The 25,762-nt window shown below is 35.5% G+C and overlaps 1 protein-coding gene across 1 annotated transcript in view; it reads left to right on the top strand.

Moving 5' to 3' along the window:
* LOC128647574 (catenin alpha-2-like) overlaps nt 1-6,583 on the top strand; it is a 624,661-nt gene extending 618,078 nt beyond the window's left edge. Inside the window, exon 8 of the mRNA XM_053700331.1 lies at nt 6,540-6,583. Within this exon, the coding sequence (XP_053556306.1) occupies nt 6,540-6,583 (44 nt within the window). The remainder of the gene's footprint in view (nt 1-6,539) is intronic.
* Nucleotides 6,584-25,762: the final 19,179 nt, after the last annotated feature.

The following is a 25,762-nucleotide window of genomic DNA, read 5'->3' as shown; positions in this document are numbered from 1 at the left end:
TATAAAAGCATTCAACTGTCTTGGAACCCTACAGAGAATCAGGTTGACATTCAGTCAGCTGGAACAAACTTTTCTTTGTATTATAACATTTTTTTTTTCTTTTACAAAACCTTTCCTTATTGTGTGAGTCGTGGAATAAATTTAGTGAAACTCAATGAGAACCTGCACCAGAGTACAGTTCACCTATTCTACAATGTATGTTGTTTTTAAACTCTAAAAGAAAAAAATCTCTAATTGAGCTAAAACCATGTTTAAAATCCAGATGACCCCATTCGAAAGATTTTTATGGAGTTTTTTGTTATTGTTATTTTCTATACACTTGATAATGTGTTTGGAACTTGTAACTATTCATGAGTGAAACTGGGTTCAATTAATGCCAGAAATAGTTCTGCAGCCATTCTTTAGAAAGAGTTGAATTATAAAAAGGTTATTTTGAAAATAAAACTTGATTAAATACTCTATCATGTCTGAAGCTCAATTAATTAATTTTAGTATAAAATATTATAATTCATTAAGAATCTAATTAAACCTAGCTAGACTGCCAAAACACTTACTCTTGAAAGTAATAGGATCTCTAAAATGTTGCCAGCCAATCCAACTTTAAATTGACAGTGACAGAACATGTTCAATGTAACTGTCCCAAAACTTTATTGAAGTTACACCTAGTTTTTGAAATGTGAGGTTTAGCTTCAGTTTGAATCTGCAAAGGATAATCAGCTTGGGATGGGATGTTTCAGAGCATTCATTAAAAATAGCGAATATGCCTGCCCATATATATTTATGTTGAATACTTACCAGACAGTCAAAATTGAAAATAAATCAATAAATACATTTATATAATATAAACATAAATATATATTGAGTTCAGGAGTTTCAGCCATACCCATTACTAGTAGGTGAATAAAATCCAGCACAAAGCCATGAAATCTCCATAGACAAACATTGCCATTACAATGGGTCATCCTGAAGAGATTAGTGACTTTAAATGTAACACTGTAAAAGGATTCCAGCTTTTCCACAAGTTAGTTTGTGACATTTCTGACCTACTAGATTTGCCCAAGTCAGCTGTATGTGCTATTACTGTGAAGTGTGGGGCGTCTAGAGGAAACAACAGCCCAGTTGTAAACTACTCAAACTCAGAGTGGGGTCGCTGACTGCTGAAGCGTATAGAGCATAAAAATTGCATATCATCTGTTGCACCACTCATTACAGAGGTCCAAACAGCTTCTGGAAGCAACATCAGCACAAGAACTGTGCAACAGGAGCTTCATGAAATGGGTTTCCATGGCTGAGCAACTGTTCACAAGCCTACTGCAACGTTTGGTAGAGGAGGGCTAATAGTTTGGGGCTGTTCCTAAGGGTTTGGGCTAGGTCCCTTAGTCCCAGTGAAGGAACATCTTAAAGGGACAGTCTAGTAAAAAAAAACACTTTCATAATTCAGATAGGGCATGTACTTTTAAACATTTTTCTAATTTACTTTTATCATCAATTTTGCTTTGTTCCCTTGGTATTCTTAGTTGAAAGATAAACCTAGGTAGGCTCATATGCTAATTTGACAGTTTTTTCACAACTAAAGGGCTTAGTTCATGTGTGCCATATAGATAACACTGTGCTCATCCCGTGGAGTTACCTAGAAATCAGCACTGATTAGCTAAAATGCAAGTCTGTCAAAAGAACTGAAATAAGGAGGCAGTCTGCAAAGGTTTAGATACAAGGTAATCACAGAAGTAAAACGTGTTGGTTATGAACAAATGGGGAATGGGTAATAAATAGATTATCTATCTTTTTAAACAATAAAAATTCTGGTTTAGACTGTCCCTTTAATGTTACAGGATGTAAATACATATTGGACAATTGGGCGTTTCCAACTTTGTGGCAGCAGTTTGGGGTGGTCCTTTGCTGTTCCAGCATGATTGTGTCCCTGTGCATAAAGCAAGGTCCATAAAGACTAGGTTTGGTGTGGAGAAACTCAAGTGGTCTGCACAGAGCCCTGACCTCAGCCCCACTGAACACCTTTGGGAGGAATTGGAATGCTAATTGAAAGCCAGACCTTCTTATCCATCTCATCCAACTTCAGTGCCTGACCTCACAAATGTTCTTTTGGCTGAATGGGAACAAATTCCCACAGACACACTCAAAAATCTTGAGAAAATCCTTTCTAGAAGAGTGGTGGCTGTTATAGCTGAAAAGTGGGGATTAACTCCATATTAATACCCATTGTTTTGGAATTGGATGTCCATCATATAGCTGTTGTGGTTAGTTGTCCATGTACTTTACATTTTGAGAGGAGGGAAACCAATGGCACTACTTGTCATGTTCAAAGACTTTATATGACTCTTAATATTAGCTATCTCATATAGTAAGATTCAGTTATTCAGAGTATGGTGCTGTGTATTGTATTTGAATATAGGGAAAGTTAGAGGGTAAATAGCCCCCTACTGGAGAATACACTTATAGCACTCTAAAGTCTTATGACACTATGTGTTAGTAAGTATTCCTGAATTCTACTCATATAATGTAGGTAGATGGTCTAAGGAGGGGTCAGAGACCATTTATTAAAATGTTTAATGGAAAAAACTTAAAAACACACTTATAATAGTCCTGCATAGGTCTAAGTACACACTGATATGTTCAGTAATGGTGTACTGTGATATAAAGGACAGTGAAAGTAACTAATTGAGCAATTTATCTAGATAAGGATTGCAACCTCATTGACCGGTTATTCCATATATCTGATATCGCTCGTTGCTACTTTCAGGAGTAACACACTGATAAGTGTCTATAGTTATGATACCTAAGTTCAACTTGTAAGGCCCATGGTACAGTAAGCTCTAGTAGTATGTCCCTATGTGGGTAATATTTGTGGACTTATTTCTAGGAATATATATTATTCTTATGTATTAGGATCCGTATAGTTTGACTAATGATCAGATCAGAAGAAGCTGCTGCTTCTTTGGCTTACTTTACAGACGAGCAGTGAAAGCGACAACAAATGTTGCTTTTAATACATTATAAAAGAAAGAACAACCAGTATATATGTGGTTGTTAAAAGAATGACAAGGCAGCACTCATATCCCTTAAAGAAAAAGTGGTTTTATTCAACTCTCTCCACAGGTGTCCACAACACCATAATAATCAATTGCAAAACAAATGAAACAATTCTCTAAACATATATGTAACCAGAAAAACCAGGCCTGGGTGATTATAAACCACAATGCATGTAGTTAGGTGAGCACTTAAGTGTCGAACACGCTCACACAACCAAAATACATATACATATAAAGGTTATTTACAGAAATTGCGCAATATAGCAAACAAACACAAAACATGTGGAATGTAAACCGTCCGTTAGGAGCACTTAGTGTATAGCACATGCTCCAACTTCAGGAATAGTAGAAGTTCACTTCAAATACACCTTTCACATGGAGAAAGTGAACAAGTTAAATTCAAGAAGCCTCACCACATCTAGCGGTATAGTTCCTGTTTCCTTGAAAAGTGGACCCTCTGTTGAATGCAAACAACACAGCCACTGAAATCAACTGCAAACATGCAGCATAGAGAGCAGCCGATATCTATTAGGTTGTAACAGAATCCAGTGTCGTGATTCCTCCTTTGCATATAGACACAGGAACAAATAAAACTTCTTTGAGCTTGTCACTCTCACTTGCTGGCTTGAATCTCCTTTCGGGTATTGCAGCAAAATCCACCAGTGGCATCAAAGTAACACCTGGTACACTACTTTCAAAAGTTGCCGGTACATAGAATGTCAGACATGACGCGTTTCGTCCCTCCCCTTGGTGGGCTAACCTTAGGGCTTTGTCAGATGCAGTAAGATGTTAGATCCGGCCATTTATAGCACATTTTAATTGACAATTTTATCTTTTCCTCCCTTTGAAATTAAAGGGACATTCAGCAACAAATTCCTTTGAATTAATGAATAGTATCTCTTACACAATCACACTTAAAAATAGACTAGTGATGTGTACATTTGAATTTTGCATATTATTGTTACAAAAAGATTATTTTGGGAAAATGGCAACATCTACCGAGTGATTGTTTTAACACATAGTAACAGATCCAACTTAACACAATAAATAAAAAGTTGTATATTACATGTATTTAACTGGGGAACGGGATCAAACTATAGAGAAGAGGTATACCTCAGTATTATATACATTATAAAAAACATGAACAATTGATCTTTTCATTAAGGCCATAGGGTGCCAATGTATTTAAACTATACATCCATCGTGACTCACTTTGCAAAAAAAGTTTATCAACATCACCACCATGGTGATGTTGTTTTATGTGTTGTATTCCAGTTAAATACATGTAATATACACCTCTTTATTTATTGTGTTAAGTTGGATCTGTTACTATGTGTTAAAATAATCACTTGGTAAATGTTGCCATTTTCCCAAAATAATCTTTTTGTAACAATAATATGCAAAATTCAAATGTACACATCACTAGTCTATTTTTAAGTGTGATTGTGTAAGAGATACTATTCATTAATTCAAAGGAATTTGTTGCTGAATGTCCCTTTAATTTCAAAGGGAGGAACAGATAAAATTGTCAATTAAAATGTGCTATAAATGGCCGGATCTAACATCTTACTGCATCTGACGAAGCCCTAAGGTTAGCCCACCAAGGGGAGGGACGAAACGCGTCATATCTGACGTTCTATGTACCGGCAACTTTTGAAAGTAGTGTACCAGGTGTTACTTTGATGCCAGTGATGGATTTTGCTGCAATACCCGAAAGGAGATTCAAGCCAGCTAGTGAGAGTGACAAGCTCAAAGAAGTTTTGTTTGTTCCTGTGTCTATATGCAAAGGAGGAATCACGACACTGGATTCTGTTACAACCTAATAGATATTGGCTGCTCTCTATGCTGCGTGTTTGCAGTTGATTTCAGTGGCTGTGTTGTTTGCATTCAATAGAGGATCCGCTTTTCAAGGAAACAGGAACTATACCGCTAGATGTGGTGAGGCTTCTTGAATTTAACTTGTTCACTTTCTCTGCATGTGAAAAGTGTATTTGAAGTGAACTTCTACTATTCCTGAAGTTGGAGCATGTGCTATACACTAAGTGCTCCTAACGGACGGTTTACATTCCACATGTTTTGTGTTTGTTTGCTATATTGCGCAATTTCTGTAAATAACCTTTATATGTATATGTATTTTGGTTGTGTGAGCGTGTTCGACACTTAAGTGCTCACCTAACTACATGCATTTTGGTTGATAATCACCCAGGCCTGGTATTTCTGGTTACATATATGTTTAGAGAATTGTTTCATTTGTTTTGCAATTGATTATTACGGTGTCATGGACACCTGTGGAGAGAGTTGAATAAAACCACTTTTTCTTTAAGGGATATGAGTGCTGCCTTTGTCATTCTTTTAACAACCACATATATACTGGTTGTTCTTTCTTTTATAATTTATTACATGCATTTTATGACTACAAGCACCTGTTATTATCCCCCAAACAAGTAGAGTGCACACACTTTGTTCTTATATTTTTAACAAATGTTGCTTTATTGCAGTAACCCACTGCATTGTATAGATATATATGTGTACATTTCTATAGACTTTGGAGGAAAGTGTTAATTATGTCTGTTTAAAGGATCTTATCAGGGTTCAGGACACTTAGTGGTGTGCGTAAGATTTAAAAACTGAATACTTACATATGTGTCTAATATTTAAACACCAGGGTTTGTGTTATTGCATTTGCAACAAGTATTCAATCTGTTAACAGAAATAATAAGTATCCAAGCTATTAATACAGACTGTTACTTCCACACTTAAGATAAAGTATAGATTATTTCTATGGGTTTTACCCACTCAGCGTTAATATTGAGCGGTGTACAGTGATATGAGCTCAGGAAAAAAGGTTACTCTTTCATGGCTCAGATAGATCATGTCATTTTTAAACAGCTTTGTAATTTTACTTCTATTATCAAAGTTTCTTTGTTCTTTTATCTTTTGTTGAAAAGCAGGAATGTAATCTCAGAAGTATGCATGTGTCTGGAGCACTATTTGTAGAGCACTAGATGGCAGCACTGTGTCCATTTGTAGAGCACTAGATGGCAGCACTGTTTCCATTTGTAGAGCACTAGATGGCAGCACTGTTTCCATTTGTAGAGCACTAGATGGCAGCACTGTGTCCATTTGTAGAGCACTAGATGGCAGCACTGTGTCCATTTGTAGAGCACTAGATGGCAGCACTGTGTCCAGGCATGTCGCGCTCCAGGCGCCACCTAGGCATCTATTCAACAAGACATACCATGGGAGCAAAGTAAATTTGATCATAGAAGTAAATTGGAAACTTTTTTTAAAATTGTATGTTCTGTCTAAATCACAAAAGAAAAATAATTTGGTTTCATGTCCCTTTTTATCTTACAAACGTATATACATTAATATTGAAATATAATATCCAAACCTTTATCAATCCCTACAAGACACATGAATGGACAAAAGTTGATTTATTTCAAGACTAGTTTGTTAACAAAAATCTTTTTCACCCCCTTTTTTCTATAGGGAACATCTGTAGGGTAGCAGAGGAGCAGAGGAATAGCAGCTGAAACTTAAACAAAAGTTAAAAGTGGTAGATAGTGCTACTGCTACAAACCAGCAGAACCCAAAAAGACTGTTTGAATATAAACACAACAAAAGTGAAGCTTAGATATTATCTCGTCTTTAGAGCAGTGATTTAAGCCACCTGATCAAATCAACACATTTTTTTGCTTTCAGTCTTTCATTTGTTCAGTGACATTGCCGTTAAGGGGTTAATTCGTTTTCCAATTGCTAACCTTAAAGAAACCCTATTTTGTTTTAATCTGTTGCATTAAAAAAGCCATGTATTTCTTTTTCTTTTCTTTTTGTAATTAGATGTTGAATAAAGGTATGTTTTGCTTTCGTGCCACTGTCCACCAATAGAATAATGGGAGCTGTCCCTACCAGCCAGTAAGAAATGTTGCACTTCCTGATAATTCAATTTAACTGTAAACAGCTTTAAGTTATCCTTTATAGAGCAAACAAATGTTTAGAGAGGCATTAAGCACTTTGGCATTATAGATTAAAATGTTTAATTATGTGTAGTAAAATAACTTTACAATATACTTAATTATTTATTTATTTTGTCCTATGTAATTTGAATCTGAATATTGTGGGCTTTTCAATTCCTGTAAAAGTAAAAGTGCAAACTACAGACTTAAAGGGGCACAAAACCAAAATTTTTTTATTTTCACAATTCAGATAGAGTATTTGATTTGAAATTAACTTCTATTATCTATGTTTCATTCTTTTTGTATCCTTTGTTGAAAAGTAAATCTAAATATGCTCAGAAGCTGCTGCTTGGTGGCAGCACATATATGCCTTTTGTCATTGGTTTCAACTACCTCCCAGTAGTGCATTGCTGCTCCTTCAACAAAGTGAATAAATGCCAAATAATTAAAGGGATAGGGAAGTCAAAATTAAACGTGCATGATTCAGATAGCGAATGTTATTTTAAGACACTTTTAAATTCACTTCTATTTTCAAATGTGCTTTGTTCCCTTAGTATCCCTTGTTGAAAAATAACACGCACATATCGTACACTAGTGGGAGCTAACTGCTGATTGGTTCCTGCACACATTTGTCTCTTGTGATTGGCTAACTAGATGTGTTCAGCTAGCTCCCAGTAGTGCAGTGTTGTTCCTTCAACAAAGGATAACAAGATAATGAAGCAAATTTGATAATAGAAGTAAACTGGAAAGTTGTTTAAAATTGTATGCTCTATCCAATTCATAAAAGAAAATGTTGGGGTTTCCTTTTCCTTTAAGCAAATTTGATAACAAAAGTAAATTGGAAAGTTTTCTCAAATTATATGAGCCATCTGAATCATGAAAAAATTAATATAACTTCAAAACATAAATCTTTGTATTATTCTTAAGCTAATCTTTGCTTTGAATAAATTATTCTGTCCAGCATGTATTTAGTGTTTACTGTCCCTTTAACATCTTTAATTGATGGTTGCTCATATCCACGGCAGAAATGTGTTGAGATTAATTATGTCCCGTTGGCACAGATTACCCACACGTCTTTAAATAAGTCTGCACAGCTCAGAATTGTGATATTGAATAGTTTAAGATATTTTTCTGCTTGTATAAAACAGAATGATATGCACAAAATCTTCCTACTAGAATTATTTTCTGGTGAAAGTCATTTTATACTTACCAGTGCTTAGCAACAAGCCTACAGTTAACCCCTTCAACATAGGATAAACTGAATTTATCTAAAGGAAACTGTTTATCAAGAAAGATAATTTACAGTGAAAGGTAATGAATATGTATCACTCTTAAAGGGACATGAAACCCAATTTTATTCTTTCATGATTCAAATAGAGCATGTGATTTTTAACAATGTGTTTTGCTTTGTTCTCTTGGTATCTTTTGTTCAAATGATACATAGGAAGGCTCAGGAGCTGCTGATTGGTGGCTGCACGTATATGCCTCATTATTGTCTCACCCAATGCATTTAGCTAGCTCCCAGTAATGCATTGCTGCTTTTCAACAAAGGATACCAAAAGAATGAAGCAAACTAGATAATAGAAGTAAAATAGAAAGTTGTTTAAAATTGTATATTCTATCTGAATCATGTATGAAAACAATTTGGGATTCTTGTCCCTTTAAACAGGTGTCCTCTTGTTTCCATACCTGTTTTATCATTTTCTATCATGTTTATTTGAAATTTCTGTAATCTAAATATTTATATCATCACCAGCCTCTGCACTTTTTAAAATGATGTAAAGTCTGAACCGTGGATGTATTTTCCAGCACTTTCCCTGTGAGCTGATGCTACAACCCTTAACCATTTATACGCACAACATGGATGTTAAAAGCCTGGATATGATTTTACACTGTTCCTCTGTCCATGTATTTATCTCACAGAGCTTACTAGAAGTGTGCATTCATTTATGGACAAATGCATCAAAATTAACGGACACATAAAAAATTATTTTATGATTCAGATAGAGAGTAATTAAAAAAATCCAATTTGATGGTGAGGAAGGTACCCTATACAGATTAGCCTTTATTTACCAGCGCGGCCTGAGACATTTCTTGCTATTACCTTAACCTTCTACATATGAGATGGTGGACGCCCATTGGATCTTAGCCGAGCTGAATAAGCTTCTGGAGTCCTATAGACATACTTTTATCACAGCTCCGGTCGGAGTCTCTGAACCGGTGGATTCCGGTGAAGTACAGGAAGGAGTTTGCCTATGTCTAACCAACAGTGATAGAGTCAGCGAGAGTGGTGATGCTTTGGGGCCCCAGCATCTACTGTATACCCCAGAACCTGTAACGAAGATGGCTAAGTCCTTAGATACCGCTGCTTATGAAAGCTGGCCACCCGATCGGCTCAAGTCCCATGAAACCGGAGTTGAAAGTTTAGATCTGGAACACAGCGCTCTCTATCTAACTCGGCGACACAGACAAGCGGAGGGTAAGCCACAGGCGACTTCTCCCAGGCTGTATGACAACAGTCGCGGGACCCTAAAGTTATACAGCGCATATGGCTCTACAGATGCAACAAACTTACATGCTCTCTATTGTGCCCTGATGTCTCCACTGCCATCCACCCAGCAATCTAGCCCTAAGGGAAGATTTTCTTTAATCTGGCCATCCGGCGTGGGGTGAATACATAGAGGTGTGCAATTGCAGGAGGCTCACTTAGATAGAGTGACTACAAATGTGAGCTTGTATTGATCCACCATGGATCTGAACTCTCTCAATCGCCCTATGACCGGAACGCTTGTATTATAGTTAATGGATCACTACTGTTTATATACTACCTGATAAGTAGCAAGCTTATGGCAGCTGTTTTGCCTTTTCTTTTTCTTTAAAAAAAAAAAATTTCTTTTATGCTCTGAGAGGACTTATAATGGTGTATTATTATCACTGGGGATTGCCTGCTATACATACTATGTGATATACTTTTTTAAAGGAGCCGGCAAACGCATGAGAACAACCAATTATCTGTTAAATGTTATATGACTCTTATTACTTTATGTGTCCTATTTGGTTCATTCTAATTTATATCCCACAGCTGATGGTTGGCCCTATGGTTTATTACTCAGACAATTTGCTCCTATATAAAGCATGTATGGGTATGCACCTGGTATCTTTTAGCTCAAATGGGTCACTTTGATGAGAGATCTTCAGTCTTAGGACGTCTTGCTGCCAGCGGCCGAGGCAGCGGGATGTTCATATTTTATAGATACATAGCTCCATAGTTTCAGGCATAGCTTTACACCGTAATGTAATTCAATGTATATAAGTCATGCTCCTATTCTTTAGACCTCCACTACTAGTATTTTTTATAATCTCCTTGCCCGCATTATTGTAGGTGAGATGTATGTCTAGTGTCCAATCTCTAAGTTTAGTTCTTGTGCCTCAATATGCCAGGTATGACATCAGCCCAACATTTGATCAGCTCCTTTTCTCAATGCAACAGCACAGGCTGTTTATTACGTCCTCATACTCATAATTAAACCCATAAAGGTCCTAATTATCTACTATGGACATAACTGATCTAAAATTCCTAATATACACCACTAGTATTGTTAGAACCTTCCCATCAGACCTTAGGTTACTAGCCTTGATAGTCATCTAAAATGTTTGTTAAGCTTTTATTTGAGGTTTACCTGCCCTGCCTGTGTTACTCTACAATCTAAATGCCTCCTTAGCTACACACTCTATTCATCGCTTTTAATGTACCTCCTCCCCCCTCTCACCCCCCCCCATAATGAACCTCCTAACTCAGGAGGTCTAACCACGCGGCTTCTCTTGCCTATGCCGCAATCTACTTATCTATACTTACCTGTATTTATCTATCTTACAATTTTATCTACATAGTAGAATTATATTTTCATGTGTGCTTACACTTAACATGTCAATCGCTATTCTAATCCGAGGTCATTGGTTTAAATATGATTTTTCACACTGCTACTTAAGAAAATGAGGTTCCAGTTTTCTGTTTTTAAGATACTTCATCTTGAGAATTTTATCTTTCAACATATATAGAAATTGTTAAATGGAAATGTATTATCTATATTTGTATTTCTAATGTGCTGCTTAATTTAAGCTGTATTGTTATCGCACAACCTCAATAAAAATATAAAAAAAAAAAAAAAAAAAAAAATCCAATTTACTTTTATTATCAAATGTATTTGTTTTCTTGCTATTCTTTGTTGAAAAGCAGGTAGAAATAGGACGAAGTAGGAGCAATATATAGTAGCAGTTTTATAACTATGTAATACATTGCAAAAACACTAGGTGGCAGCAGTGTTTCCTGTCATGTACTGTTTCAGAAATGTGCACAACACTTACCTAGATATCGCTTCAGCAAAGAATACAATAAGAACAAAGTAAATTTGATATAAGTAAATTGGAAAATTTGAAAAAAATTTATTTTATTTATTCATTAGTCAGAAGTACGATAAACGCCATAAGAGAACCACTTTGTTATGTCTTTAAAATTGGCATCATGCTTCATTAGGGTGGAAAACCATTGGGATGTGGTGCAATCAGATTGCTGTAAAACCTTCTACAAGCTGGATTGTAGTATCTCAGTATCGCTTAGACAAAGTAGTAAAGTACAGGTGATAATATTTATACTTTTGTCACTTTTATTAGTAGAATAAATGACATGTCACAAAAGAACATTGAGATATATATATATATATATATATATATATAAATAGTCACTTGAGAGACAACAAAAGACCTTTGTTGGATATACAAACTGCCTCAGACATCATTTAGATTGAACCGAGAATGGGTCATTAATTATTTTGTGGATTAGTTAGTTATGTAAAAATAAATTTAGAAATATATTTATTTGCAAAGGATATTTGTAAAGATGTAGTTTTAATAACAAGTATAGGTAACACTATATTTTAAATTAATTGGCTGGTGGGGCCTTAAATTGTGTCAATGTGGAAACATGGATAGACTATGATTAAGTGCACGTAGTTGGAGCGAAACACATAGGATGTTACCTGAACTACCTTAATATACACATAAATGCCTTAATAAAGTAATTTAATCCAAGCCTATGGTCCTTTTTCACAATTTAACTAGATTTTAAGGGGCCTATTTAAGAACGTGTGAGCGGACATGATCCGATATTTCAGATCATGTCCGCTGCACATCGATAAATGCCGATAGCATACGCTGTCGGTATTTATCATTGCACCAGCAGTTCTTGTGAACTGCTGGTGCAACGCCGCCCCCTGCAGATTCGCGGCCGATCGGCCGCTAGCAGGGGGTGTCAATCAACCCAATCGTATTGGATCGAGTTGATTTCTGGCAATGTCTGTCAGCCGCCTCAGAGCAGACGGACAGGTTATGGAGCTTGATAAATAGTCCCCTAAAAGTCTCTTATGTCTGTGAATAACAATTAGCTCACAATGAAGTGGAAATGTGTGATACCAGCAACCAATGATGGTGTTAAACACTGCTATGCTTGTGTGTGTGTTAGAAATGCTCATGGAAACTACTGTCAGCCATGAGGGTGTATAAACATTGCCTTGTGTGTTCTACTGGCAGTCAAGGGGTCAGATCACTGCACATCAGTATTTGTCACTGGCAGCCAGAGGGAAAATCATTTATTTGTTATGTTACAGGCATGCAAACTATATATTATATTTCACTATAAAATATAAAAATTAGGTGAAACATTTGTCATTTTGAAGCATTATGATACAATACCTCTTGTAATGTACTGAGAACAGAAAAAAGTAATGTTAATGAATCACACAAGAATCATAAATAAATAAATGTAATAGTAATGTGCAGTTTTTAGTTAAAAAAAAACAAATTTATGCTCAATTTTAACCTCAAGGAATGAGATAATTATGTTTATCCTGGAAAATACAATGATATGTTTGGAATTTTGCAACCTTTTGGCATTTTTTTTATATAAAGAGAAAAAAGCTAATTATTTTTGACTCCAGTAAATGGAAATCTAATCTCTTTATCTAAACCGTTATTCTAAAATGTGTCACAACCTCCTTTGAATATCTAAGCATTTGGAATAGATATTCAGTTATTTTTCCAATACAAAATCCTTATCTTAGAGATATTAATTTATATTTAAAGTTTTTGACTTGTACTTTTTTCCCAAATGTGTCAGTTTTATTTTAAATTGCATCCCCTTTAATATCCAATATTGTGTAGCCTTCAAATTTATTAAATGTATATATTTTTTGGCTTTCCTTTCCAACATAAACAAACCTGACAAAAAAAAAAAAAAACTTAAAGGGACAGCCTATTTCAGAATTTGTATTGTCTAAAAAGATAGATAATCCATTTATTACCCATTCCCCAGTTTTGCATAACCAACACGGTTATATATACTTTTACCTCTGTGATTACCTTGTATCTATGTCTCTGCAGACTGACCCCTTATTTCAGTTTTTTTGACAGACTTGCATTTTAGTCAATTAGTGCTGACTCATACATAACTTCACAGGAGTGAGCACAATGTTATCTATATGACACACATGATAGTGTTGTCTAGCTTTTAAAAACTATCAAAATGCAATGAAATACGAATCCGCCTTCAAGGACTTAGAGGATAGCAAATAAAACTACCTAGGTTTAGCTTTCAACAAAGAATAATAAGGGAACAAAGCAAATTTGATGATAAAAGTAAATTGAAAAGATGTGTAAAATTGCATGCCCTATCATAAAAAAATAATTTTGACTAGACTGCCCATTTAAAAATAAATCCACATTTTAAAATACCTAAAAATATTGACGGCATATCAATGTCCACATGGGTAAATTTAATCATGGCTAGTCTTTCTCAACACACTATTCAGGTGATATAATCTTATGGAAAGTTAAGACAGACAGCTATAATTCACGTACCTAATGTTTTGCATATAGTCCCTTCCAATAAAAAAATCTGCAATGGCCTTTTCTAGGGGGAGGGGCATTCTCAACTGTCCACTGAGGAACAAGATATTTGGGTGTAGTCATCTTGGTTTGATGTCTTCTATTCTTTCCTTAGAGTAAGTGGGTAGTGAAGTTTGGAGTTCCATGGTGTGTCAAATGACGTTGGTGTCCATAACATTGATGTTTTATTATAATTGGTAGTGGTATTTGTACTTTATTTAGTGTGGTAAATACCTTGCTTAAAAAATGTTAATGGTAATTTTGGTTAATAAAGTTATAGTCTTTTTTACTATGGAATTTGTTTAATGTGTCGGAAGGGCCAGTCAGGAATGGTTTATATTTTATGCTTGAGGGTATGTAGTCAATACACAATAGCAGAAATAGTAGTCATTTTTTTTTCATAATATAAAGCAAAGTTGCCTTAAAAATTTAAATATAGAGGTGATTGTTTTAGACCACCTTCCATGGGAGCTCAGATATACTGTAGATGTAATTTACAGCTCTATACAATTATAGTCTAAATAGATAAGATCTTAAGGGAGTGTGCTTCTTTGATTTACAAATTTACATCACTTAAAATCAAATCAGTCCAACTGTTCAGGTTTTTATTAGATGTGAGTTACATAGATAGGTTCAAGGCCATTATCTAGTTTTATTGCGCGACTCAGCTGAGGAACAAGTGCACTGCGCATTTCGACCTTCATCCCATTAAGATTACTTACTCCTATAGATGTTACCATATTACACCTTTCGATTTTCAGTAACCAGTGTTTTATAGGCTGGCAGATTGCCTTTGCTTTTGGGAATTTGTTGTAACATATTGAGATTTAACAGATTTATGCAGGAACGTAAAAAAAAAAATAGTGTATCAGGCGTTTGGAATTTTTGAACACAGGGGGATTTAGCTTGCAGATGGCTCATACAGATAATGACATTGAGTAATTTAGCTATGGAAGGGAATCTGTTTTTGACAGAATACATTAACATTTACCCGAAACATACAGGTGTTTAGATAGTGCCGTGCAGGCATCTGAGAGGGTTGTAATTTGGTAAAGGTGTAAGCTTTGATCTTGAAAGAATACATTAAATTGTATGAGTTGAACGACAGTATTTTTCTATGCATGGGTATAAGCTGTGAAATAGCGCATCAGTGACTGTGTATGTCATGCAAATGATTTTTTCAATCCATATTTAAAAGGACACTACTATTTTTTATGTGGGCATAGTATATATTAGAAATAAAGTACTGCATTACAGTAGAAATGTATAAAAGTAAAGATTTCAAACTGAAGGATACAGAACTCTGACCTAGCAACATACTACAAATTGATTGCGTAATCTACAGCAGATGAGATTAGATAAACACACTCAATTAACCCATGCCCATACTTATATTCATCTAGTTATGTGCATATGAGAACATATTATACAGTATATACTGTAGGTATTTCTCTCCTGACCATGATCGTAATATCCCACATGACACCACTTTTGTAACACCAAATACAGGTTGTCACATTTGACACTATGAGGTCAATTTATCAAGCTCCTCGGAAACAGAAGTTATGAAGCAGCGGTCTAAAGACCGCTGCTCCATAACCTGTCTATCTGCTCTGAGGTGGCGGACAGAAATCAACCCGATCGAATACGATTGGGTTGAGTGAAACCCCCTGCTAGCGGCTGATTGGCCGCAAATCTGCAGGGGGTGGTATTGCACCAGCAGTTCACATCGTATCATGTCCACTCACACTATAATAAATTGACCCCTTAAGGCTGGATGACGAGTGGAGCACAAATTAATTCTCTTGCTTGAGCGTTATTTGCACTAGAATTAAGAATTTTGCGTTCAATGGGTTGCACTTGTATTATGAGTTGAAAGTAAAACCGTTTTCGCTCTTTTGGTAACCCGACAAGAGCAAAAAATCAAAGTTAGACTATTGCATGCACATTCGCATATTCCCCATGGAGAAAAAAGGAAAAAAAAAATGAATATTTCTATTTATTCATAAATACACATTTCTATATAAATGTGATGATATTTTGGTAACATATACTGTAAATCTATACCTACATATATAAGTATAGATATATACATATATACAGTAGGTATATATATATATATATATATATATATATCCTATATTATAAAAGACAAGAGTTTGTCTGAAGCCGTCATGCGCAATTCAGACAAACTCTTGCTGATCGCACGCGCACCCACCCGGCAGCAGCGCGAGGACCCGGCAGCACAGCTGATCGCAAAAACAAAGCAGCGCGAGGACCGGCAAGTGGAGGCGCAGAGGAGAGAGAGAGAGAGAGAGAGAGAGAGAGAGAAAGAGAGAGAGAGAGAGAGAGAGAGAGAGAGAGAGAGAGAAAGAGAGAGAGAGAGAGAGGAGAGAGAGAGAGAAGAGAGAGAGGAGAGAGAGAGAGAGAGAGAAGAGAGAGAAGAGAGAGAGAGAGAGGAGAGAGAGAACACGATATAACACAACACGGCCCGTGTGAACGGGCTTTAGGACTAGTATATATATATATATATATATATATATATATATAAGAATGTATATTTACAAATACATATAACATTCTGTTATGTGTGAAACATTTACAGTAAATGCATAGTTAAAGCCTTTATTAAATATGAATAATACATGAATAAATGCTTTTATATGTGTTCATCTACTTAACGGAATAATGTATACATATATATGTATACATCTGTATTTTATGTGTATATATGTCTGTATACACATATAAATACAGGAATACATATGTACACATATACAGTATATATATATATATATATATATATATATATATATATATATATATATATATATACATAAATATACATCTTTACATACGTATATATGTGTCTCAATTTTAAAGCCCTTTGCCTGCCTTTTTTTCTAACACCCGAGAGCCTTTATAACTTTTTTGTGCAATAATTTTTTATTTGAATAATTTTTATTAGATGGTGTTATTATAAGTGTACCTATAATGTATTTTTGATACGTTTTGTGAAACAGTTAACCAGAGCTCTGAATTTGCGGTAATCATTCTAGCATAAATTGTGATTGCGCTCACACGATCACATTTACTTTTAACTTGTAATGCAAGCGGTAATCCGATGAGCGCAAACCCTCATGATTCACCCCAGATCACTAATTTGGCGCTCCTTAATGTCCATTTTCTTTAACATCCTCTGAATGGAAGCTAACTTTTAAATGCCTCATATGCCTCTATGTATTAAGAATATGACCCAAGTATCATTTTTTTTACTTGGAACCATGCAGGGTGTAAGTCAAAGGGATTCAAATATGCTGTGTGTGTTACTGCCAGCCAAGAGGATAAAATATCTGTGAGTCAAAGGGATTCAAATCAATGATGTGTGTGTCACTGACACTGCCAGCCAAGGGAATAACATCTCTGTGAGTCAAAGAGATTCAAATCAATGCTGAGTGTGTTACTGCCAGCCAAGGGGATACAATTTCTGAGAGTCAAATGGTTTCAAATCAATGCTGTGCATGTTACTGCCAGCCAAAGGGATAACATACCTGTGAGTCAAAGGGATTCAAATCAATGCTGTGTGTGTTACTGACAGCCAAGGGGATAAAATATCTGTGATTTAAAGGGATTCAACTCAATGCTGTGTGTGTTACTGCCAGCCAAGGGGATACAATCTCTGTGAATTAAAGGGAATCAAATAAATGCTGTGTGTGCTATTGCCAGTCAAGGGGATAAAATATCTGTGATTTAAAGGGAATCAAATCACTGCTGTGTGTGTTACTGCCAGCCAAGGGTATAAAATATCTGTGATATAAAGTGAATTAAATCAATGCTGTGTGTGTTACTGCCAGCCAAAGGGATACAATATCTGTGAGTCAAAGGGATTCAAATCAATGCTGTGTGTGTTACTGCCAGCCAAGGGGATACAATCCGTGTTCATTTGTGAAACATATATACAAAGGGGTCAAATGTTGACTATCAGAGAATGTAAGGTTTGTGTTGGATAACTGGCAACCTTAGTTTTAGTTCATATTTCAGTGAATGGAATAAGAAATATGAGAGAAATATTTTCAAATCTTGTCTTCCATGCCATTTTTTTTTATCAGACCAACTAAATATATTTTATGTTTTCTATTGCTGAGAGAAAAAAAATATCTAAAATATTTTATACTCTAACTGATTGTATTAGGGTTGCTCCCTCATGATAAGCCAGCACACTATGTGCCATGTGCCGACAGGCAATTGTATTTCAGAACCTGGGTATCGAAATGTAGTTTAGCAACCAAAACATTTTGATTTAAAGTGTTGCAATGAAAATGTCACACCAGTGCAAATAGCACATTTGAAAGTTCACAGTGTTATCTGTAACTTGGAAAATAGTAGAAAATGTTCAACTGGAAAAAAAAAAAAATTAACCCCTCATCTGCCAAGGACGGTTGTAATATTGGTGCATAATTCATTGCCTCCCTTATCCAAGGTAAAAAAAAAAAATCAGAACAAAAAAAAATTGAATTACATTTTAATATTAGAATGCATACAGTTCTTTGTGTCCCTTGTGGATTATTTTTTTCTGTACAAGAAATCAATTGGCAATAAGGAATGAATAAAAATGCCACGGTTAAAACAAAACACATCGTACGTGTTTTGTCTCTGCGGATTGCCATAAAATGAGTTTGCTCGCAGATGTGCAAGGACAAGGATCTATTTTTTACTGGGTAAATTCAATTTGTGACAGCATTTTCTATGTACCCCAAGTTAAACCTGATTAGCACATTTTGAGTAATGTATCACTAGCTGCTATCAATCATTTTCCTCCTAGTATTACTTAAGTGCTTGCACACATGCCAAGGTTAGTTTTAACATTTATCCTTTTATCCAGTTGTGAATATGAGTGGCTTTCAGTTTATATAAAACAAGATCTTAAATCTAAGTAACAATATTTTATTTGCTGATTATGTAACAGTTAAAAAGAGGGTACCATAAAGATGGGTGAAAGGGTGACCTCTCCTTATAAAACTGCACCACACTCTGTACTGAATGAATCTACCTTTGTTCATTAATGTAGGTACTCTCTGGTGTTGTTCATATCAGCCAATAAGCAATGACTATTTCAATATCAATTGTTGACAAACATGCCAGTTTTATTTAAAGGGACAAGAAACATGATTTAGGTAGAACATATAATTTTAAACAACTTTCTAGATTACCTCTCTTATCAAATTTGTAACAAAGAAAATGTTTATTTAAATGCCCCTTTTATTTCTATTATTTAATTTGTTTTGTTCTCTTTGTATCCTTTGTGAAAAGAATACCTAGGTAGGGTCAGAAGCTGCTGATGGATGGCTGCACATATATGCCTCTTGTGATTGGCTTTCAGTTAGTTCACAGTAGTGCATTAATGCTCCTTAAATAAAGGATACTAAGAGAATGAAGCAAATTAGATAATAGAAGTAAAATGGAAAGCATACAACCAACACTAACCTTTCCTAACACCATTGCTTTCCCCTTGAACCCCTTAGATTGTAAGCCTATGGGCCCATGCTGTTTACAGATCGCTTCATAAGAGCCGACTACAACAGTGAAACTCTCGGCAGGGCCCTCTACCCACTTGACCCCTACAAAAGCTATCCTGTACACCGACTATGTTTACAGTGCTGTGGAATCTGTTGGCGCTCTACAAATACCTGATAATAATAATAATAATAATAATAATAATAAAAGTTGTATAAAATCTGAATAATTAAAGAAATATTTTGGGGTTTCATGTCCCTTTAATTCCTTAAATTAAAGTAAAACTTCTGCTACAAATAATAGTAAATTAGGGACTACCAAACATAGTGCAATTGCATAGTCGACAAAGGCATAATAAAAAGACAATGCAAAAACACTTTTTTATGACAAATCTCAGTAATTTCAATTTTTCTTGCCATTACATCATGTGACAGCCATCAGCCAATCACAGAATGCACACACACATATATATATTCTCAGAATTCTTGCTCAGTAGGAGCTGCTGCTGCATCAGAAAGTGTGCATATAAAAGACTGTGCACAATTAGATAATGGAAGTGAACAGGAAAGTTGTTTAAAATCAAGTGAATCATGAAAGTTTAATTTTGACTTTAGTGTCCTTTAACTTTGTGTCTGTGTTGTTTTATTTGCTGTCACTTCAGCATATTGCTTCCATGTGGCTTCATCTTTATCAAACTACATGGATTCTGGCTGTTTTCCCTTATGAATTAAAGGAACATAGCTTCTGTGGAACCAGCATGAGATCACACAGTGCATGGGGGTTTATAAAACTAGGCATATAATCTCTATGAAGGGAAAAAACAGCTATGAAAATGAGAGGAAATGTATCTACAAACTGAATAACCAAAGTAATAATGCATTTATTAAATATAAACAGTTCAATTCTTCATATCTAGACTTCCACACTACTGAAACCACCTACTTGCTTTGCAGCATTTAAAGAACTTCTGGATTACAGAATTCATTTTTGACCCCTATAGGGAGTGTGAGGCAAGCAATTTTTTTCCACAAAATAAAGTGATATATAATGTCCCTTTTAATGAATTATGTTATTCTCATTTATTCTGGTTTGATTATCGGCTACAGCGAGTCGTGAATGGTCTGTGGGAGCCATGGCTAAGTAGCTAAGGTTGTGGCTAGGTCATTTAGGGTTGGAAGCTTTTGCATTCCCATGCTCTGGCATAAAACTGCTGTTGTTCACAAGTCAAACATTGCTGAGAATGTCACCACAACATGGAATGCGTATAACTTACTATTAATCTTAAAAACAAAATAGTATTTAGATACACATTTTTCAGTGCAGCCAATAAGACCAAATTGTTACACAATCCACTTTCAAATATAAACAAAAACATGTTTAAATGCAGCAAGTATTGCCAGCAAAAATCACCTATGGTTTTATATTAGAATTGGGATCTTAGTCAAACAAGATGGTCAACTGTCTCAAAATCAATCATACACAAACCTTGAATCCACCTGTAAGCGCTCCGAACTCCTCTCCGTCCTTACACTCCACACCAAGCTCTCCGCCTGTCTGGTTCTTCACGCTGGTGCGCTTGTGAAAATGTTCCCCACTGGAACCACAGAGCAACGGGAACCTCTACACCACTTCAAAGGTGCCCAGGGAAAACCAGAGACCTCATCGCCATCTCCAGAAAAACTTCATTCACAAAAAATATATACCCTTGCACTCAGTGAAATGGAAAACAGACTTTGAAAAAAATCTTCTTTATTGCTAATACTCCATAAAAACAAAGCTTCAAGTGGTATAGAAAGTCAAACACGTTTCGTTAGTGAAAACATAACTTTTTCAATGGCTTCTTGGTCTGCAGTTGCAGGAACTGCAAACCAAGAAGCCATTGAAAAAGTTATGTTTTAACTAACGAAACGCGTTTGGATTTCTATACCACTTGAAGCTTTGTTTTTATGGAGTATTAGCAATAAAGAAGATTTTTTTCAAAGTCTGTTTTCCATTTCACTGAGTGCAAGGGTATAATATTGTGCCCATGTCCATGGGTTGTGGCAGACACTGCACTTATTGGATAAAATTCAATAGATTATAAATAAAAAGTCATGTGATCAGGGGGCTGTCAGAAGATGCTTAGATACAAGGTAATCACAGAGGTAAAAGTATATTAATACTGTATAACTGTGTTTTCTGTGCAAAACTGTGGAATGGGTAATACAGGGATTATCTGTCTTTTAAAAACAATAAAAAAAAATGAGTTGACTGTCCCTTTAACCAGCTATTTGATTTGCAGCATTTGCTTTTTGGCTTCTCTAGGGAGTGTGGGGCATAAATCACAATGTTTACCTAAAAGGACAACATGTTTAATTATCCTTTTAATGTTCTCTAATAACATTAATTTAAATGGACATTAAAGTCATTTTCTAACTTTTTTAAAAAACTAGTGAGGTGGGTGACTGTTGTCCATTAGAAATAAGAGATTTGTCCTAATAAGTGAATAAGTAATATGTACCTAATAAATAAATAGTGTGTGTGTTTAAATGGATACTAAACATTTTTTATTTTGTGATTCAGAAAGAGCAGGCGATTTTAAGCAACTTTCAAATTTACTCCTGTTATCATTTTTTTCTTTATTCTCTTGCTATCTTTATTTAAAAAGTATGAATGTAAAGCTTAGGAGCTGGACCATTTTCGATTCATAACCTGGGTTACGCTTGATTAATGGTGGCTTAATGTAGCCACCAATAAGCAAGCCCTATCCAGGGTTCTTAACCTAAAATGGGCCGGTTCCTAAGCTTTATATTCCTACTTTTTAAATAAAGATAGCAAGAGAACAAAGAAAAACTGAAAATATGAGTACATTAGAAAGTTGCTTAAAATTGTATGCTCTATCTAAATTGTGAAAGAAAAAAAATTGGGTTTAGTATCCCTTTAAGTAGTGCTCTTTTATATGTATTACTAAAAAAATAAGTTAAAGGGACACTGAACCCACATTTTTTCTTTCCTGATTCAGATAGAGCATGCAATTTTAAGCAACATTTCTAATTTACTCCTATTATCAATTTTTCTTCGTTCTCTTGATATCTTTATTTGAAAAAGAAGGCCTCTAAGCTTTTTTTTGGTTCAGAACTGTGGACAGCACTTTTTTATTGGTGGATGAATTTATCCACCAATCAGCAAGAACAACCCAGGTTGTTCACCAAAAATGGGCCTGCAGCTAAACTTACATTCTTGCATTTCAAATAAAGATACCAAGAGAATGAAGAACATTTGATAATAGGAATAAATTAGAAAGTTGTTTAAAATTGCATGCTCTATCTGAATCACAAATGAAAAAAATTGGGTTCAGTGTCCCTTTAAAGTTCCTTTTCATACATAGATACTCGTCTCTAAAGGGAGTGGGTTTCTCAAATTGACTTGAACAGCTGCTTAAGGTGATATTAAATTCATACCTTTCTCAGATCTGAACTAACATTCACCTGTGCTCCTCTGAGAATTAAATGTTAAAAGAAGGGGCGCGATCCGATATCGATCGCAGTTTGCGGCGCAAGCGAGGGAACCGGCGTCGCCCGCAGTTTCAGCTCGCAACTCGAGCCATCCCATATAGGTCGCCGTCAGATGCTAACGTGCCGTAAGTCTCACAAACCAGCGATGTCCAGAAATCTGCGTAAGTACAAATTTCTGGCGTCGCCAGTGACTTGCGCCACGTTAGAATCTGCCGGCGCCTATAAAACCTGACTAAAGTCTAAAACACCCGCACTGTCTAACACGCCTCCCTAACATAGCCCGCACTGTCTAACCCTCTTTCCGCTATCCCCCCTCACTAGCCTAACAATAAAAAAGCTATTAACCCCTAAACCGCCGCTCCTTTACCCCGCCGCAACCTAATAAAATTATTAACCCCTAAACCGCCGCTCCCGTACCCCGCCGCCAGCTATATTATATCTATAACCCCCTAAAGTGAGCCCCTAACACCGCCGCCATCTATATTAAAATTATTAACCCCTAATGTAAGCCCCTTACACCGCCGCCATCTCTATTAAAATGATTAACCCCTAATTTAATCTACCTACCCCGCCGCCAGCTATATTATCTATATTAACCCTAAGTATATTATAGTTAATATAGGTATTACATTATATATATTAACTATATTAACCCTAATTATATTAGGGTTAATATAGTTAATATAGTTACTATAGTATTTATATTAACTATATTAACTCTATCTAACCCTAACTAAATTTATATTAAATTAATCTAATTCATTTATAAACTAAAATATTCCTATTTAAATCTAAATACTTACCTATAAAATAAACCCTAAGATAGCTACAATATAATTAATAATTACATTGTAGCTATGTTAGGGTTAATATTTATTTTACAGGTAAATTGTTAATTATTTTAACTAGGTATAATAGATATTAAATAGTTATTAACTATTTAATATCTACCTAGTTAAAATAATTACCCAATTACCTGTAAAATAAATCCTAACCTAAGTTACAAATACACCTACACTATCAATAAATTTAATAAACTACAAACATCTATCTAAAAATACAATTAAATTAACTAAACTAAATTACAAAAAAAACCAAACACTAAATTACAAAAAATAAAAAAAAGATTACAAGATATTTAAGCTAATTACACCTATTCTAAGCCCCCTAATAAAATAATAAACCCCCAAAATAAAAAAAATTCCCTGCCCTATTCTAAATTCAACAAATTTCAAAGCTCTTTACCTTACCAGCCCTTAAAAGGGCCTTTTGTGGGGCATGCCCCAAAGAATTCAGCTCTTTTGCATACAACAAATACAATACCCCCCCCCCCCATTACAACCCACCACCCACATACCCCTATTCTAAACCCACCCAAACCCCCCTTAAAAAAGCCTAACACTACCCCCCTGAAGATCTCCCTACCTTGTCTTCACCACACCGGGCCGAACTCCTGATCCGATCCGGGCGATGTCTTCCTCCAAGCGGCAAAGAAGAATTCTTCCTCCGGCGATGTCATCCTCCAAGCGGCAAAGAAGAATTCTTCCTCCGGCGACGTCTTCCTCCAAGCGGCAGCAAAGTCTTCATTCTTCCGGCGGCATCTTCAATCTTCTTTCTTCGCTCCGCCGCCGCGGAGCATCCATCCCGGCCGACTGCTGAACTTGGAATGAGGTACCTTTAAATGACGTCATCCAAGATGGCGTCCGCCGAATTCCGATTGGCTGATAGGATTCTATCAGCCAATCGGAATTAAGTTAAAAAAATCTGATTGGCTGATTGAATCAGCCAATCAGATTCAAGTTCAATCCGATTGGCTGATCCAATCAGCCAATCAGATTGAGCTCGCATTCTATTGGCTGGGATGGATGCTCCGCGGAGGCGGAGCGAAGAAAGAAGATTGAAGATGCCGCCGGAAGAATGAAGACTTTGCTGCCGCTTGGAGGAAGACGTCGCCGGAGGAAGAATTCTTCTTTGCCGCTTGGAGGATGACATCGCCGGAGGAAGAATTCTTCTTTGCCGCTTGGAGGAAGACATCGCCCGGATCGGATCAGGAGTTCGGCCCGGTGTGGTGAAGACAAGGTAGGGAGATCTTCAGGGGGGTAGTGTTAGGCTTTTTTAAGGGGGGTTTGGGTGGGTTTAGAATAGGGGTATGTGGGTGGTGGGTTGTAATGGGGGGGGGGGGTATTGTATTTGTTGTATGCAAAAGAGCTGAATTCTTTGGGGCATGCCCCACAAAAGGCCCTTTTAAGGGCTGGTAAGGTAAAGAGCTTTGAAATTTGTTGAATTTAGAATAGGGCAGGGAATTTTTTTTATTTTGGGGGTATATTATTTTATTAGGGGGCTTAGAATAGGTGTAATTAGCTTAAATATCTTGTAATCTTTTTTTTATTTTTTGTAATTTAGTGTTTGTTTTTTTTTGTAATTTAGTTTAGTTAATTTAATTGTATTTTTAGATAGATGTTTGTAGTTTATTAAATTTATTGATAGTGTAGGTGTATTTGTAACTTAGGTTAGGATTTATTTTACAGGTAATTGGGTAATTATTTTAACTAGGTAGATATTAAATAGTTAATAACTATTTAATATCTATTATACCTAGTTAAAATAATTAACAATTTACCTGTAAAATAAATATTAACCCTAACATAGCTACAATGTAATTATTAATTATATTGTAGCTATCTTAGGGTTTATTTTATAGGTAAGTATTTAGATTTAAATAGGAATATTTTAGTTTATAAATGAATTAGATTAATTTAATATAAATTTAGTTAGGGTTAGATAGAGTTAATATAGTTAATATAAATAC

The sequence above is a fragment of the Bombina bombina genome, chromosome 2 (assembly GCF_027579735.1).
Source record: "Bombina bombina isolate aBomBom1 chromosome 2, aBomBom1.pri, whole genome shotgun sequence".
Lineage (NCBI taxonomy): Eukaryota > Metazoa > Chordata > Amphibia > Anura > Bombinatoridae > Bombina > Bombina bombina.
The sequence above is the reverse complement of the archived record's forward strand: the minus strand, read 5'-3'. Positions and strand labels throughout refer to the sequence as shown.